Source organism: Anopheles moucheti, chromosome 2, assembly GCF_943734755.1.
Source record: "Anopheles moucheti chromosome 2, idAnoMoucSN_F20_07, whole genome shotgun sequence".
NCBI classification, from domain to species: Eukaryota; Metazoa; Arthropoda; class Insecta; order Diptera; family Culicidae; genus Anopheles; species Anopheles moucheti.
This window is the reverse complement of record NC_069140.1, coordinates 49,980,037-49,998,263: the sequence shown is the minus strand read 5'-3', so window position 1 is coordinate 49,998,263 and position 18,227 is coordinate 49,980,037. Positions and strand designations below refer to the sequence as shown.

At 41.3% G+C, this 18,227-nt stretch overlaps 2 protein-coding genes across 2 annotated transcripts in view; both read right to left on the bottom strand.

Annotated features, from left to right (window-relative positions):
• Nucleotides 1-5,948: 5,948 nt before the first annotated feature.
• Nucleotides 5,949-9,818, bottom strand: LOC128299799 (serine/threonine-protein kinase fray2-like). The gene is made up of 2 exons (XM_053035883.1): nt 9,677-9,818; nt 5,949-9,597 (listed from the first exon to the last, which is right to left on the bottom strand). The coding sequence occupies exons 1-2, from the start codon at nt 9,699-9,701 to the stop codon at nt 7,202-7,204; spliced, it is 2,421 nt and encodes an 806-aa protein (XP_052891843.1). The 5' UTR covers nt 9,702-9,818; the 3' UTR covers nt 5,949-7,201.
• LOC128310193 (protein tweety-2-like) overlaps nt 9,720-18,227 on the bottom strand; it is a 39,614-nt gene continuing 31,106 nt past the window's right edge. The window contains exons 2-7 of the mRNA XM_053046778.1: nt 17,161-17,433; nt 15,769-15,993; nt 13,699-13,941; nt 10,946-11,343; nt 10,566-10,865; nt 9,720-9,846 (exon numbers count right to left, since the gene is read on the bottom strand). Coding sequence (XP_052902738.1) covers nt 9,720-9,846; nt 10,566-10,865; nt 10,946-11,343; nt 13,699-13,941; nt 15,769-15,993; nt 17,161-17,433 — 1,566 coding nt within the window. The remainder of the gene's footprint in view (nt 9,847-10,565; nt 10,866-10,945; nt 11,344-13,698; nt 13,942-15,768; nt 15,994-17,160; nt 17,434-18,227) is intronic.

Below are 18,227 nucleotides of genomic sequence, written 5' to 3'. Positions count from 1 at the left end.
TGGAATAAAGCTGTATTATCTGTACCAAGAAAACGGGCTTGATAAATTGTGTGAACAAACTTTTCTGATACATAATACTTTTATGATGACACGCTGCAAACTACCGACTGGTTGGTAGTTTTGAACTATATTGAGCGGCGGATCAAACGGTAGGCGGAGTAGACGGTCGCCTAGGGCCTCGCGATTTTAGGAAATTTAGCAGCAGAGTTAATTTATAGCACAAAATCTAATTAAAAAGGAAACGATTTGATCGAAAATATCCTTGGATTTTATATGTCCTTGGTTATATAAAACATTTGTTTCTATTTGACTAGCTATATCGGCCCGGTTACACGGCTACGCAAGAGAAGTATGCAGTGTACTCAAACTCCTTCTTCTTTATCGGCACGACATTCTCAGGATATTGAAGCCTACCATTTCTGGCTTTTTTTAGACGATTGAGATGAGATACCAAAACGAGCTCAACAACACCACGCTGAACATGTCAATATAGTCCCCAAAAACCCTGTAATAATAGCCAACGTGTGAGAAACTCTTTTACCACGTGCAACGATAACACGTGAGAGCGGATCAGCAATATGCATACTGGAGGGGAATTAATGTCAGCTCCTATTTTGGATGCTCTCTTGGTGTAGGAAATCTGAAAACAGCCGGTTTTGTATGGAGTTTCATATCAGCCGACGACGGTACGCAGCCTGATTATCTCAGTTGTGCATACACACGCAACACAAAACCACACAAGGCGATCATACCGAAGAGCAAACAGTTCCCCTCGCCTGGGGTAAATGTGGATACGCAGATCACACACCCTACACATAGCCACACACGGCGATCGTATCGCTCGAATGGTGAGAGCGAGATCGGCTGCCGATGCCTAAATGCGAGCACCGTGTGATAAGCGTGATAAGAGAGGTATGCGAATGAGAGAGGATTCTTCATCTTGAAGAGAGCGATGGTGTGCGATGCAGGGTTCGCGTCGTATGTATTGACGAGTCCAGCTCGGTGTTGCTTTGTTCGGGAAAAGCTATATGCGTTGACAAGTTCGGTAGAGCTATCGAATGACCGTCAAATGTTGTTGCTGGCAACGATAACTTGCCAATGGCTATATTATATTATATTATATGACATATTTGAGACAATTATATGAGATACCAAAACGAGCCAAACAACACCACGCTGAACATGTCAATATAGTCCCCACGAACCCTGTAATAATAGCCAACGTGAGAGAAACTCTTCTATCACGGGCAATGTTAACATGCGTGAGCGGTTCAGCTATATGCACGCTTCAGGGACATACATGTTACCTCCCGTTTTGGATGCTCTCTTGGTGTAGGAAATCTGAAAACAGCCGGTTTTGTATGGAATTTCGGATCAGCCGACGGCGACGGCAAGTTTTTATGGAATTTCGGATACGCATTTTTTTCATCGACTGGTGGAGACTTAAACGCATGCGCAAGACACGAACATAATGTGCGTGGAACGATCGACATGGTGCGGATAGAGTTCTTAAAACAGAATGTTAAAAAATAACCACGTTTATTCAATAATACACCCCCCATTATACTTACATATTGTTTTATCAATCAAAATACTTTCGGATGGTGCTTGATCGCGAAACGAAAATCGCGAATTTTAGAGTCGAAAGACAACAATTAATTTGCATTGCTGTTAGCATTTTCGGTTGTTTGTTTGTTCGCTTTTTTTATTACACTCATTACACAGTTTGAGCGAGATGAAGGATCCGCCCGCAATGATGGTCCAAGGACAATCCGTACGAAAGATGGTTTGTGGATCGATCGATCGACGCGCGACAGGAACCGACTCTTGCACCGGGACTATCATAGGAAAAGTGGACAAATGTGGTTGCAGATCATTTCAAGGGCCTCAATGCCCCCCAATTCATCCTTTTTTAAAATTAGAGGCACCAACTACAATTCCGCCCTGGGCCTCCACCAAGGGGATTGATCCTCCACTGCATTTGTATTAGTAGTATGGCAAGTTAGGTTCAGTTTTTCCCACGCTATGCTATCAAATGCGGCATTGAAATCAATGAAGAGTTGGAAAGAGCAGAGCGGATTAGATTGATCCTTCGTTTTCTCCAAGATTTGCCGCAAAATGAAGATCTGATAAGTAGTTGATTTTGCGTTCCGTATTCCTCGCTGATAGTTGCGATCTTGCATTAGGGAAAATCAGGGAAAATATCTGGCCATAATACAACTATAATAATATCTGGTCGTATACAACATAGAGTTAGTTGGGCACTAGTTGAGCATATACCTAGTCGTTCCCGTCGCTTCGTGGGAATTGGCTATACAGTTCGGACATACAAACAAACCCTTGCATAGGATGTTAAAAAACAATCGACGAAGCTATAAACGATTCCCATCTATCAAAAACGCACACAGCGAATAAAAGTTCAACGCGGTGTACTTTTTCAATTATTTTGATTTGTTTATTAATCCTTTTCACAATCGCGTGTTTTCGTGTTTTCTTTATGGAAGTAAAACTGACTAAATATGAAACACTAATCCATTCGGCAGATAAGGTGATGCACGGCGAAGTGAAGTGTACGTTAAATAAATACCGATTTTTTACTGACTAACGGAAAATCGGTTCCACCTCGGTGTATGAATGTGTGCGCGCTTGCCTGCTTTGGCTTCCAGCGATCCTGGCGAACTTAAGATTGCCAATGAAATCCGCGCGTGTTCAAACTGTTGGAAATTATTCTTTTTTGCACTTAGTACTGACTGTATTGCAGCACACTTTCAATGAGCTTAATCTATACTAACTAGCTACTAAAAGTGCAAAACGGGGGCAAAATCAAAAAATCGAGTACAACGAGCACTAAACTTAACAGAACCGCGAGCTGAAATATGCGCGCCACTCCTTCACATCAACTGGGGGCATGAGATGGTGTTGCTGTATATTTTTTTTATCGGTGTGTATGTATGTGTGTGTATGTATGTGTGATTGGCTCATATTATTCCACGTTCTGTGTTGTCTAAATTATGATTATTTGTTTTCATTTCTAATCAAGATGGCACCCTTCATGTAACTAGCAACATCACACAGCATAAACTATAGGTCTACCTTAATGACCACACACACACACACCCACACACACACTTTCTTTCATGTCCTAGCTCACGCACCTGTCCGTAGGGTAATGTAAAACGCAACCAGGGATGCGCCGAAATGGCCTATCAAAGAAGACATCCATTTTCATCCTTCATACCATTTCATTCGGCGCTGTTGCTGCCGCTTCGCTAAGCGGAATTTCAGCTCCTTCGCCCCGTCTTATCGTTAATGCTAGTAAGTCCTAAAAGTTTTGACATATTCTACATTTTCCTCAAACTGTTACCAAGTGCTTCCGACAGGAGTTGCTATTTTTGTTTCCTTACATACGTTCTTTATAAGTTTACTTTGTCGTTGGCTCCTGCCGCTTGTTTGCGTTACTCATCATACTATATTTCCACCGAGTGAGAATAACGTAGGAATTGAATTTCTTAAAAGCAAAATAAAACAAGAACAATTCCACCCGGAAGCCTTTAGAACATTTGTTTGCGCAAGTCTGACTTAAATCATTTCTATCTCCTTATAGAGAAATTTAGAACGAAAACTTGAAACTTGTATGTAATGTTTTGTGCGTGCTGTTTGCTCCCTATTGCAACATTGCCTGATATCGAAAAGCTCAGTTGGTGTGTGTGTACGTGTGTTTTTGTTTTCTCGTCAGGGAAAGTGTCCTCGTGATGTCCATGAAACTTATGAACATTTCATTTACGGCTTGATTTAATTTTCAACTGCCAACGCAATCAGGTTCAATTAACGCATTTGGTAAGTTATCAATATTTGTTTGGGTTTCAATCGTTCGCTTGATCCTTTCACTGTATCTATCATACCATTCCATTTGCTTCGTTAACTCTTCGTTTCAGTCTACTGTCGGCGCGCATCGTGAGAAAAGAACGTTTTTACATGGTTTTAACATAAGCACGCTAGGTTTACGCAAGCTTTACCGTTCTATTTGATGAACAACGCATTATAAAATCATTGTCGTTTGCCTAGGGACTCGGTGTATCACCCTGCCCGCACTTGAAGTCAATTTAAAATACTGTAAAATTGCGCTAGGCTGTGTGGCATCATTATGGACAAAGGTATCGTTAATGGGAGGGAGGAGGAACGGTGTTCAAAACGAGCATATAGTCCGGAAGGAAGCATTTACAAATATTGAGCCCTCTATCGTTAATAAAATGCATAACTATTGCTGGCTAAACGATACAACCCAATGCAGCACAAACTGTCTGTGTACGGCTGATGATTATAACGCGTTCTTATTTTTTTGTATAGAATCCCTTTTTTACATTTCATCCCATTCTTATACATTAGTAAATTGACCCGAAAAATGCTTGCTTGCTTGCTTGCGGTGAGTGTGCACTCACTTTGCTTTAATTCGTCTGCCTAACGGTTATCCATTCTTATTTGTATTTTTCCAAACTTTATCCAACAACCCCTTTGTTTATTAGAATTTGTTGCAACGATGACAAAAAATACGAATCTTTAATTGGGTTTGTGTGGAAAACAAAAGAAAACAAAAACATTCAGTTGCACCACGCTACCGTCAAGTCTTCATCTTGACGAATAAGGAATCTTTTTTGAGCATTGTGAATATGGCGGTCAGGATTACAACTGGAATTGTACGCTCTAACTTGCTTTTAAATAAAAAGAAAACATTGCGTATCGATAACCTTTAAAGTCCGTCGCTTTTAAATCCTTCCGTTTTCGTTACCTTTACTTTGAGCTAAATTAATGTTCATCCTCGCTGACTTTTGGGTGTATGTGTATTTTGTAAGGGTATGTGTGAAGGAAAAATATGGAGTACTATCGAATGTCTCTTCCAGCGCTAACTTCCGCTACTACGTTTTATATTTTCTTGTAAATCGATTTCTATTGTTTATACCTAAATTGTCGGCTTTTTAACGTACGGCGTTGTCCATCTCCAGTTTCTGCTTAATACCGCGAAGTTTCTCTCATTTGCAAAAGGGGGTTCCCATGTGACTAACAACCTAAACTACGTTGTGACCATCATACCGTCCTCCACAAACCCACGCTCGTCTCTAATACCTGTTACAACGTTGTAATGTTTTAATGTTTTTGTTTTTTTATCATATGCTTAATACAGTTTTACGATACATGTGCCTATCGCCTTGTTAATGTAATGCTGTCAACGAGATTTCTTGTGTGTTGGCTTTCATCAACTATGATTAGAATTTGATTTGTTTCGAGAATTAATTAATGCATCATATGTTATTACTTGCCTTTTTTTTTGTTACCAGCCTACCCGCCGTAGGCTCGAAGCGGGCCGTGTGTACGTGTCTGAAAAATCGATTTCGTGTTTGTGTACCTATTCCTATTCGCTACCCCGGGTTTTGTAGTCTCTTATGTATCGTGGAATTGATTCATACTTATAAGCGCTGATACGCCTTATTTATTCTTTAAAGTTCTATATTACCTTTCCTTCATTTTTTCCTTAACGAGATTTGGTATAAAAATTTCAGCCTGCCTCGATTCACTTACTCCTCACCGCATTTCATTCCCACTTACACATATTATTCTCATCATATACTATTTGGAACATGGAACTTACAAAAATAATATAAACTCTTTAATGTTTCAGAGGGCAATAAATAAACCAAATAAGAAAACTGACAAATACTCTGCACATCCAAGGAAGAAAATGTGCGAAATGTGCTATAGAATTTAATAGAAAAAAGTGTGCAAATGCAGAAAATAGGAAAGCCGCAACATAATAGGAAAAGACATAGAAACAAAGTGAGAAAAAATATTCGCAACCAAAGAAGTAAAAGGTGTTAGCATCGTTTTTAAATCTCCAACATGTAACTGGTTCCCAATTGCTAGTGTTATTAATGCATGTTTTCACTTTCGGCATACTTTTGAATTTCATGTCTACATATCTCTCATATTTCGCCATATTTGTTCTTATTTGCAGCTTCTCTTTTTTTTTACTTTCTTTGCGTTTGAATGATCCGCTGTTACTTCAAATGTTTCATTCATTAGTCTCATCTCACCTTCTCTCTCTCTCTCTCTCTCTCAAGACAAAGTCTTGATTTTTACTGCAAAGAGGACAACTCACTTGTGGTTCAGCTAACACTTTGCCTAACTTCGTTCCTAACAATTATACACTTCCCGTGTCTTTACGTGATTATTCATGTCCCGTTGGAGGAATGTCTCGATTGAGATTTTGTTTAAATGTTTCATAACCGTGCAAAACTATTTTTTTAAGTTCCTAATTTTGGAACCGCTTTTTGTGCAACTTGCAATGAATCATTTCATGGTTGTTTGCTTATTTTTTGGCGAGTTTAGGTTGAAGTGTCTATTGTTTGTAGAGTAAAGAGATCTTCCTTATTTACGACGTTTAGCTTGTGGTTGCACTACGTTAGTCTGAAAGGACAGTATTGAATAACATTAACAGTAAAATTTTCCACCCCGCTGGTTTGAGTCTTTATCCGCTTGTCTTCCTCTTTGTTTTCTATGTACAGAATCATGACTTTTTGCATTAACAATAGCTTGTGTAAAAATTGAATTTTGGTTCGATAGATTTTAATGCTTCCGTACCTTGTTTGGTGACATCATCATAACAAGTCGTTTTTTTTTGTTCATTCGTGAATCTACGATGCGCTCGTTTTGGCCACAATCCATTTACCTAGACAATAGAATGTCTGGACATAGACAACACATTTAACTCTGTCGATTGTTTGTCCCTAGCCAGAATGTATTAAAATTCGCATGGATCTCTTGACGCTTACGTTTCCTTAACTTCCTATACTATTGCTGGTAGGCATTTCCCAAAATTGCAGAGAAAGAAATTGTGCCATCCGATTTACGATTCGTTACGTATGAGCATTTCTTGTGTTCTATATCTGATAAGAAATTCGGTTTTAATTTAAGAGAACACGGAGTGAAAGATACACGAGCTAGATGAACAAAAAATCACTGGCAAACGCGACTTCTCCGACACGCTATGAGAAACCTGCTCTCTATTATACGTGCGGACGCGATACATATCGCTACAATTCAATCACTCCGGATCGTGTAGTAATAGTATTCATAGTAGCAGTTGTGGTATGGGTTGATTTAGTCGAACTTAAGCTGCATAAGAACAAACTTAAAAATCAAACCTTTCTCACAATTCTGTTACAGAGTAGAGATCATTATTTGCTTGCAAACCACCACGCTGCAGCGAACGATAATACACGTTCGGATTTTTGCTGTTGGTTTGCGTGCCGTGGCTAGAATCGTGATGATACTCATGACTAGATCGATGATGGTGACTTCGTTCGGCGCGGTCATGGTCTCGGTTTTGTTCCTTTTCCCGTTCACGATCTCGATCTCGATGTTCTCTGTCCCTATCGCGTTCGCGGTCTCGTTCACGATGTTCGCGGTCTCGATTCCGCTCCCGATCTCGGTCGCGATCTCGATCACGGTCACGGTCGCGATCTCGATCCCGATCACGGTCGCGATCTCGATCCCGATCCCGGTCACGGTCTCGATCTCGATCTCGATCTCGTTCTCGATCCCTATCTCGACCCCGATCCCGATCTCGATCACGTTCTCCATCGCGATCTCGTTCGCGATGGTGCTCACGGTCCCGTTCCCGATCCCTTTCCCGTTGTTCTCTTTCACGCTCACGCTGCTCCCGTTCTCTCGTTTCGTTAGGACGTGTTTTACTGAGGATGCTCTTCGGTTGCGACTGATTTGGACCAGTACTGCTCGTGGAACCGAATGAACTCGATTGACCATGTTGTAGGTACTGTTGTTGTTGTTGCTGCTGCTGTTGTTGCTGTTGTTGCTGCTGTTGCGGATAATGGTGATGATGGTGATTTTTCGGAAGAGTCTGATAATTTGCCACCATTGATCCTCCTCCACCGGGCGCCGGAGCAGCTGTGGATGTCGAATGGTGATGGCTCTTGGCCTTTTCAATATTGCTCGGTTTGGGGTGTGGTGGTTGGTCGATGCTACTACTACCCCCGGAATACGAACGGTTACGACCGTTCGAGCTGAGACCAGCCTGCTGACGATCATAATTTGCAAAAGTGCTACTGTTCGGAACATTCACGTTCGATCCAGATTGCTGGGGTAGCTGCTCCCGTTGCCACGGTTGCTGCGTAAGTTGATGGTACTGCTTGAAATGAAGCTGATTCTGTAACTGTTGCTGGATGGCATTAAAATTGCTCGATATACTCATGCCACTGCTGCCACCGTAAGAAGATTTACCCTGCTGTCCTCCTATCTGGTTATGGTGATGGTGAAGCGACTGAATTGGCGGTGGTGGTGGTGGTTGAGGTAACGGTTGTTGTGGCCGTGAAGATGGCAGTGGAGGGGTAACGACGGATCCGCCCGAACCGGACGCCATTGCTGCCGATTTACTCTGGTACTGCGAATCGTCTTTGTGTCGGTTCTTCGGGGGCAACATCGGTGGGGTCACCTTGGGCGGAATGGTGGGTTTTCCCAGTCCCGTCGGTGTCGTTAGGGCGGAAAGACCGCTGCTACCGGTTTGTTGCTTGTGTGGTCTTTGCAGTGACCGGTACTGGTTAAGCGTGGCAGCACATAGTGGCTGTTGGCTGTTTTTGATCGAACTGCCTGCCGTGTTATTGCTGCTGCCACCGCCAGCATTGGTTGGTATGTCTGGTAGCGGTTGGTTAATGATCGACACATTTGAACGAGTCGTCGCAGTCGACGCAATTGAGGGTGGTGGGCTGGCAAATACCGAACCAGCGCCGGTCTCCTGATACAACTGATTTGTGCTCGACAGCGATCTGTGGTGTGTTTGCTGCTGTTGATACTGCGGCGGCTGTTGCGTCTGTGTCAACGATTGTTGGTGATGTGACGGTTGTGAGTGATGATGAAAACCACCCCCACTGCTTTCCCTCTGGTGGTGATAGGCGGAGGTATCGATGCTGTATACCGTTGGAGCATAACGCTGGTTGTGTTGATTATCCAGATTGCTTTCCTTCTTCAGTATCGATGTGGTTACTGTTGCCGGTGCAATCGATGTTTCGGTGTATCCACTACCGGGCTTCTTGTATGGCAGTGTGGCGCACGAGTAAGACTGTTGACTGTATTCTTTCGACACAGTTGAAATAGCGAGCTTTTGCTCGGTTCGGTCTGATCCACCCCCAACGGTCATTCCCGGTGCAGTAGTTCCCGAGGACGAAAGCTGTCGATCCTGATGATGCTGCTTATATTGCTGTGTTTGGCTTTGGCTCAACATTGGTTGCTGAACGTTTTTGAGATTCGGACTCGGGCTTGTGCCCGACCGAGCACCACCCAAACCAGCCACTGCCTGATGGCCACCACTGCCTCCAATACCAGCACTCACGCTTAGCGAACCACCATAACGCCCACCGTGCCGCAGAGTCGCACACTTGTTTACATTTGCTGTTACGTTGTTGACCGTACTGCGGATTGCTTTTGGTCCTATACTAACATATTTCGGGTCGAAGCGATTGAAGCCATTGTTGGAAATATCGCGTGGATCTTTGTCGGATAGTGTTGCGGAGGATGCTGTCAGTTTCTTATCTAAAAAAACAGAGTACAAAGCTTACATGAGCGCGCGATACATAAAACAGGGTGATATTAAACGAAACGAAACTCTCACCTAGCTTATTGCTGCCTGCAGACATATTGCAGGCAGGCGATTCTCAGTAGAAATCATTCGATTCGAGTGTTTTGCACTGTTTACTTAGGGTGGCGTATTTGCCGTTATTAGGACCCATTATAGGAGCGTGCTGCGAGGGTAGTCGCCCAAGAGTGTGATGTCCAGATGCTCTGTGTAATTACATGAAACATTATTAGTAATACTTCGAACCGACGAACAAATTAATAGTGCAAGCTTTCTACACATCTAGCAAAAACAACCGTCTGCCACAGTTGGGCACAAAAAAATCTCTATGGAACAAAATAATTAAATGAAATCTGTGCAGAAAACATCCTATAAGTTTGCGGTGCAAATAAAAAATCAATCATAAACAATTCTAATACACACGACGCCAATGATAAAATAGGTAATGATGTGTGCGGGTTGTGTTATGTTGTAATTAACATGAACTATAGTTACATGAGGCTGATGTACAGATGGTAAATGATATTGGACCAAATTGAACGAATCTGGAAGAGCTTGTAACTAAACACACACAATCTAGGACCACTTTCTGCATGAATCATGAATATGCCAATTAAGCATTGGGAATTTTAATAATAGTTGGTTTTCGTTTATCGGAAGATAATGCTGAATGAAATAATGAATATGAAAAAAACAAAACCATGAACAACAAAATTTATCCGAAACATGGTGCACTTTGTTGCTGTACAGAGTTGTTTATCGCCGCGCTTTGCAAAACTGTCGCCAAGTTTCAGCAGTCGCAGCTTGCAAAAAAACAACAAACAAATTGCATACAAAAAAAAGAAATCGTTGAAAAATGGTATACAGGACAAGTTGTTTGGTGTAGATAACTTAGAATAGAAAAAAAAGAACAAAGAAGCCATGCCTGTTGTTATCATGCACCACAACGTTATAATCTGGTGGCGGTGATTCATCGCCACTATAGGATGCAAACCCGCGCATTCCGTGTGTGGTGCCGTTACGACCACTGGTCGGTATGAGCGTTCCCGTGCCGGCTGCCGGTCCGGCGCCACCCGTTGATCCATTGCTTGTAGCGGTTTGTGCGTGCAGCAGCGTTCGATTGATCGTCATCGTACCGGAAGCGATGATAGGTGCTGTTGGTGATGCGTTTGCACCCGCCGGAAATAGTGGTGTTGTTTCTGCCTTATCCTCGTAACCGGGTCGTCTGATAAAAGAATGTTGAAAGCAGAGATATTTCGTTAGTTAAGTTATCCCGGAACACAAAAAAACAGGCCAGCTACATACTTTTTCGTAAGATAAATCCATGTGTGTGAATCGACACAAACAAGCAAACTTAAAATGGCTGCAGAAACTAAGCTGGCCAGCAGCATTAAAGTGAGTCCAAGCAGGCCACCCTCGCACAAGCTCCGTGTAGCATCCGCATAGTGTTCGGCTACGGTGCGACGATCCAGCATGACCGAGAGGGCCGTCAGTTGCCGTTTGCTATCATCGAGCTCCCCGTTGATCTTGTTCACCTTCGAGCTGATCTGAATGCCTGGGTACAAGTCCATACCGATGCTGTTAACTGTCTCTAGCGATTCTTTAGCGCGGTCCACGTGTACTTTTGATTCGTTCAACCGTAGCACATACCGGTTAGTGCCGACGGTGCTGCAGTACGTATACTGGACATCTTTTAGCTTTGGCTGCAAAGAAATGGTAAACGAAAAGAAAAATATCGTTAGTAATCGCACTGAAACAGATAATAGCCAGAGCAGATGGTTACGATCTGTCGTTAATGTGAGAGTAACCTTGGCTGCCAATAAAAGGAGCTATTTAATGTAACATCCAAGGAAGTTCCAACGCAACGAATTGGCAGCTAACAGCCATTAAGCGAAATCCACAATATCAGGCGTCTTTAAGCACTCATTACATGTGAAATAAACTATATCCTCATAAATTATACAAACATTTTTTACTACTTTTTCAAGAAGAAGTCTGTTCCATCGATCGAAATACATGCCAAATACTGCCGGTGCTTATTACAATTGCTGCTAATAGTAACAGCACTATGTTCGAGCGATTTAATGTAGCAACAACCATAGCTGGTATACTAAGGAAAATAAGGAAAATAAGGAAAATAAGGTACATCGTATATTCGATCGCAGAATGAAACATTCAAAATTAATACAGATAGATAATTATGCAAAGTTTCTCATTCATAGTTCATTTTTTTGCATGTAATCCTTCACATTCATGTAAATCCCAAAGAATCAAAAATAAGTATAGTCTTTTATAAATTCACATAAGGAAATTAGATTTTCCCTAAAAGTTTCATAACGAAGTCGTAACACTAAATCAGTAAGACAGTTGCAAGCATTAAGTTACTACTGCGCGGCTATTACATACTTTCATCTCTTGAGAGAAAATGAAAGCAGGAAATCGTTAAAGTTTTCAGTTACAAGAATTCGGCTCACAATGTTAAGGACTTTATTCATGAAAGAACTTCAACCACCTACTGCCACTTCCATGCCCACCATCCAGCATATGGTCAGCACGTCAAAATTGGTCCCGTTGTAAGGCAACAAATGCACACCCCGCAGGACACGGTTTCGGTTCGCGGAGCGTCACTTCTGGTGGCGAGTTTGCACTCAGACAGCTCAATCCCGTCCCACTTTCAACTTTATTATCCAATTAACGTTGAGATATGACATAATGGAGATAATTTTATATCTTGTTTATCTTTCCCCTCTATCAAGAGAGCTTTTTTTTTTCGTTATAATTTTTACCGATTCGGGGGGATTGGGAAAGAAAAGTTTACCAACGTCTTTTTGCGCGCACTTCACCAGAGTTTCCTTTTCCGAGCTTTGGTTCTATGCACCAGCTCACTGGTTGGGAGATAAACTGTCGCAATAAGTTCCAGAAGGGTTTCGAACTTCTTATCATGGATGGATTTTCAAAGAAATGTGTTTCCATTTCTGTCCATTGAAATATGATTCAGTTCGATTGTTTGTAAGAAATAGTTTACTTTTTAAACTTTAGCTTTTTAGCATGCGTAAGCCCTCGAGCTGGAGCTTCACGAGACTTGAAACTTGTAACATTATAATGTTTTATTTTATTACCGTTACCGTAGTTTTATAATTATAAGCAGATTCTTGCACCGATGTGAATGATAAATGAATAGTTATCCTTATGAACAGTGATTTGTTGAACAAACCATGGTAAAAACCAAGCAATTGGATGACGACCGTTAAAAAATGGACGCAATACGTGATTACCGTGCATGTCTAACAACAACTCTGAATAATTACTCTACGTTTGCTGCTTGCTGCTTCGGACACGGATACAGACATTCTCTCGCAATTGCGCTTCAGAATTCTTTAAGTCTTCCAAAACCCGCAGAATACCAGAAGGGGAGCTATTCATTCCACATCATAACACACACAAGCATAAAAGTGTAGATTATAAGGATGGTGGCGGCAGGATCCAACAAATGCGGAAAAAACGATTCCTTCGTTAGACAAAACCAATACGACAGGGTAGAGTTGAATGAACGGTGAAGAGCTTCATCTCATCAAGTGTTGCAACGTGAATACATGTTCCTCCTGGCCCGCATATGTACATCTCGTTGTAAATGTGATGATCTGTGATGGAGTATCATGAATATTGTTCAACATTACATCATTTACCGGCTACAAACTAAGACCGTTGGAAGGATATACATAAAGCAAGTTTCTACGTCCATGATTTAGCTTAAAGTTATGGATAATTTTGTATAAGGAGATACCTTATACTGCTTAAAATCTACATTTCTTTAAGATAATCTATACATCAGTTCACCCCGAAGAGCTAAAATAGGGACATTGAAAGTTTTAAGAAAAAAAGCAAAACATATCGACAAGGGATTGTTTCATCGGAGAACTTGCAATACTTGTTTCTGCATGTTAATCTTATGGGTAACACGAGTTGTAACTCTTTCCACCTTTCCAAGGCAACTATTTTTATCCTTTTGGTACTTTTTCTTCTTAAGCCTAGTGTGCGTTATTGATTCGATGGCTTACATGACTGCATATGAAGTCGTTCGGTTTCATGCAAAAGTCACCCAGTGCGACAGCACTGGCCAAGTAGATGCCGGACAGTAGCCAACACACGGTGACGGCTAGCAGCCCGCAAACGCTGAAGAAGATCAGGGCGCAGCGAGAACTTCGTGTCGCTCCAATCATCAGGATGATGCACAGCAGCAACAGGAAAGTAAGAAAGCCGAGCGTAATAGGCCACCGCAGCTCCTCGTAAAACTCGTAAGTCTGCAAAGGAAATAGAATAAGAAATATTTAGTGTATGCTCCAAAGGATTAAACATATTTAATTATTTTCCAAGTTACGTTCTAGCTTGCTAGGCACTGGGAAATGCAAAACGGTTAGAAAAACAGTTAGAGAAACACGGGCGACCCAAAAGTCTACAAACAAAACAAAAGCAGAACAGTGTGCTTGCGGCTATTCAGCAAAGTTTTAGCAAATTTTTCAACACCACTCAAAGAAAGAATCACGCGGAGAAATGGCGAAAGATGGAACACCCCAAGAGCGCAGATTTGGTCCGTAAGGTTCAGGCTGCAAAACATTTTCTTACCTGAGAGCACACGAGAAAACTATTTTAATTATTAATTAGGAAAGTTTTGCTGCACTACCTGTAAACTTTCCAAACATTCTTTCTCGAGACGTTTTCAATTCCCGGTTCCACAGTCCTTCTATCCTTCTCATTAAATTATCGCCCCACAGCAATAGGACAGAAACAAGTAGTATACAAAAAAATAGTAGGAGCAAACCAATTCATTTCCGCTCGCCCAAAGGTAACATGTTAAAAGGGAAAAGAATGCCGAAAACATTGTTAAATCGGGCATCACCCAAGTAGTTTCAAGGTGGTTTCAATTTGAAGTTGAAGAAATTGTTTCCTCTTTTTTATTTAAAAATCCGGGAAAGGAAATACAAAATTAAAAATGAAACATCTGAATATTAGACAGTGTATATAACAGATGTTAGAACAAACAAAAAGTTAACAAACCGGAATCAAAACATCAAAATCAACATGCAAAAAAACCCTCCATGTTCGTTATTGTGGCAAGCATAAATATCCAAAGAGCGTGACACACAAATGTCAGTCGGAAAAGTGTCAACCGTTGATTGCTGCACGATAAACAAAAACGAAAAAAGAATCTTTCATCAAAACTGTTTCCTCCAATCGTTCCTACCCTTGTGCGAAAAGCGAAACTCTTATGCACAGAAAACAGAACAGAAACCACCGCCAGAAACCTACAGAGAGTGCAAGGGTTTGGCGAATAGCAACACTGGTAGTGTTCAAGCGTGAATTTTTCATCTTCTGGGAAAGCTTTGTTTTTCTCCATTTATTGGTGTCAACGGGGGACCGTGTGGCCAAGAAATAGAACCCGGAGAAAATTACTGCCGAATCGCTTCACAGTGCATGCTGCAATTGTAACCCTACAAATGTAACTGTTTAGCAAAATTTATATAAAATTTGATAAAAACCCACACTGGATCCGGTTGTTTTGGGATCTGTTCATCATTACATTTTGTACAACTTTTCTTTAAAATCAGAAAATATTTAGGACCACTGTAGATAACTCTGATGAGTTGGCGAAGGGCCACATTTTTCATTTACCGAACAAAAAATAGGTCAATCGGATGAACAAACGGATCGGATGAAAATGCAAGTGTGTTGCACACCAAATCGACATGCTGATATCGAATGTTCTGATGCTCGTTTCACCGTTGCATTGCTGAGCACTTTTCTGATAAAGTGCTGCTACATACAAGTGGTAATATAGCATGAAATTGGTGGAAATCTGCGGTTGAAAATCTGCAGTAATGCTTCGCAAAAGAGTCGCTCTTGGGAATTCCGATCTTTAGCCTGTCGGTTGATATCTGCTGTGATGCTCCGCGTTTGCTACCTTCTGTATTTTATTTAAGAATGTTGATTGGAAGCCAAAACAAGGAAAAAAGTTTGTGAACTAATTTCCTTATTTATTCTTGTGATATTTAGCTTGCACATACGTAAATAAAATGCATAATCACAGCTATAATATGTCTCACATTTGTCTTAAATGTAGATATACTTACGTCAAGCAAACTTTTTAATGTAATATCCGTATACGCAGGACGCGTCAGATAAACGATCGTTTCCAATGCGTTGATAGCATAGGTCGTATTGTCCTTGGCCATCTTAACCGTATCGTGCAGCAGGTATTGAGCCGTTGCGTTCGGCCGATGGGCTGGTTGTTCGAAGATTTGCTCCAACTCCGAAAGCACCACCTTTGATTTGAGGTTATGCTTAACCAGCTCCGTCTGTGAAGGAAAGAGAAGAAAGTAGGACATTTATAATAAGCAAAAAAAAAGCAAATGGTGAGAGACTCTTCACAGCAAGCATCAAGCAATATTCAAGACCGAATGATGAGAAGGAAAATGGTCATCAGCTGCACGAGGAAAACAATCTGCTGGTACCGATGAACGATCCTATCTGTTAATAGCCTCCGCACTTTATTTGCTGCGGGTGAGACACAGGGGCAACACCTACCGCCCTCATGTGAAATAATCGTCGCTGTTACTGCCGGTTTTCTACGAGAGAAAACGAGAATGGTAACGCATCTGAAGGAGGATAAACGGCAGTATATTGCTAGCATGTTCGAATTGAACCAACACAGCAGTCAAAGGTCAGACAATGTTTGGCGTTTATCATATTTAGGTTGTTTTGGCAGGGGGATATCATTTCAATTTGATGATAATAAATTGCTGTACCTCAAACCTTTCATAGCCTAAGCATAATTCTGTACAAACTGTAGATATCTACAGTCAATTTCAAAATTAGTTTAGCTTCGATACTTTTTTAGTTTGTTACTTTGGAGATGATATTGAGCAGCTGACTGAGTATCTCGCGATCACGTTTGCCTGGTGGTTACCCACACTTGCCTGTTAATCCGCGAATTCCGTAATTTCTTGCATGGAAATATTCTAACAGAACAACCGTCACGCTAAATGTTGAAACGAAACCAAAACGCCAACGAGAGGGCATCATATGCATGCCGTAACCGCATTTGCAACCACACCATGACTAATGCTAGATGTAAAGAAACGACACATTACATGGCGCGACGTTCGTGGTTGTGACAAATCGGGCACTATTTCACTGCTGGCCAGTTTCGCGGTATGGAACGATCGATATAAATGACCGGTATTATTGAAACCGCAAGACCTGCTTTCTTGGACTTTCGGTAAACAGCTAGAATCTGCAAAAACCCGTTTGTGGTTATAGTCTGCATAGACGCTTACAACTTCAACATTAGATCGGAAAACATTGCTTTTACGTTCTCGATTATCTCTGTACACACTCTAATGCCTATACATTGCGAACATTAATATACTTAAGGACGGTGGCAGGAAACATTCCGCACGCAGACAACATTTCGAAATCGAGACGAATGGAGCGCGCACAGCACAAACCGCGACATCACTTACCTGATTTCGTACGTTCAGTATCAATTGCTCTATCTTGCGACCCGAGCCAAAGATCTGAAGCACACCATTATGCAGATCGTCGTTGCCGTACAGACCGAGCCCGATCGCGGCACAGCAGATAATGGCGAAAAAGATTAGCGTGCACTTTTGGCAGCCGTGCGACTTGGGTTTACGCGGTTTCCGGTCGCAACAGCGCGTCAGCAGATACAGCAGCAGAAACACGAGCGAAATGATCAGCAGGGCTGCCGGTATTGACGCCAGTATGCCAAGGCTCTGCGAAGGAGAAAGAAGAACAACATGTGCAGATCAGTAAAAGTATAAGTACAAGTGTTAATATGTGTAATATGTTTTAAAATTTGGGATTAAACGAAATAATTTAATGAGAAAAAAGGAGTGTGCATAAATCGGCAAGAGTTTAATTCTCTTTTTTAGTGTTGGGCGGATCGGATCGGATCGGATTCTGGGATTGGATCAATCCGGATTCGATCCTAAATCCAGGATCCTCTGGATTGGAATCCCAAACAATCCTTTTCGATCCGGATCTGTTATGACGGGAAACCGGGATCGAAATCCAAAACAAGAGTCCATATCCCGGATCCGGATCTGTCATGATTGGAATCTGGGATTGTGGGAGGGATTGTTTTCGGATGCGGATATTTTGTGATTTATTGCCTTTTTATTCTGTTCCATGTGAACGCATTTTCTCTAAGGCAGGGCAAATTTACACGGACAGAAGAAATAGGCTGCTCCCCAAAAAACTATATGAAGTATTATTTCTAAACCATTATTTAATCGAGGAAGACATAAAAATAATTGGACTTTTTTTTTTTATTTGGATTTTTATAGCTTTACAGTTTGTATTTTTTTAAATTATTACATTTGGTCTAAAACGTATTAATAAAAAAAATCACATAATGTATTCGGTGATCTTGATATCTTGGTGGGTGTGATTCTGCTACGATCTAATATTGGTTAGGTTTAAAATTCATAAATTAATAGTATAATAATTATTAATTATTAAGAAAACGTAAGTAATTCATTTAGTTTTCTATTTTAGAAAACTAAAT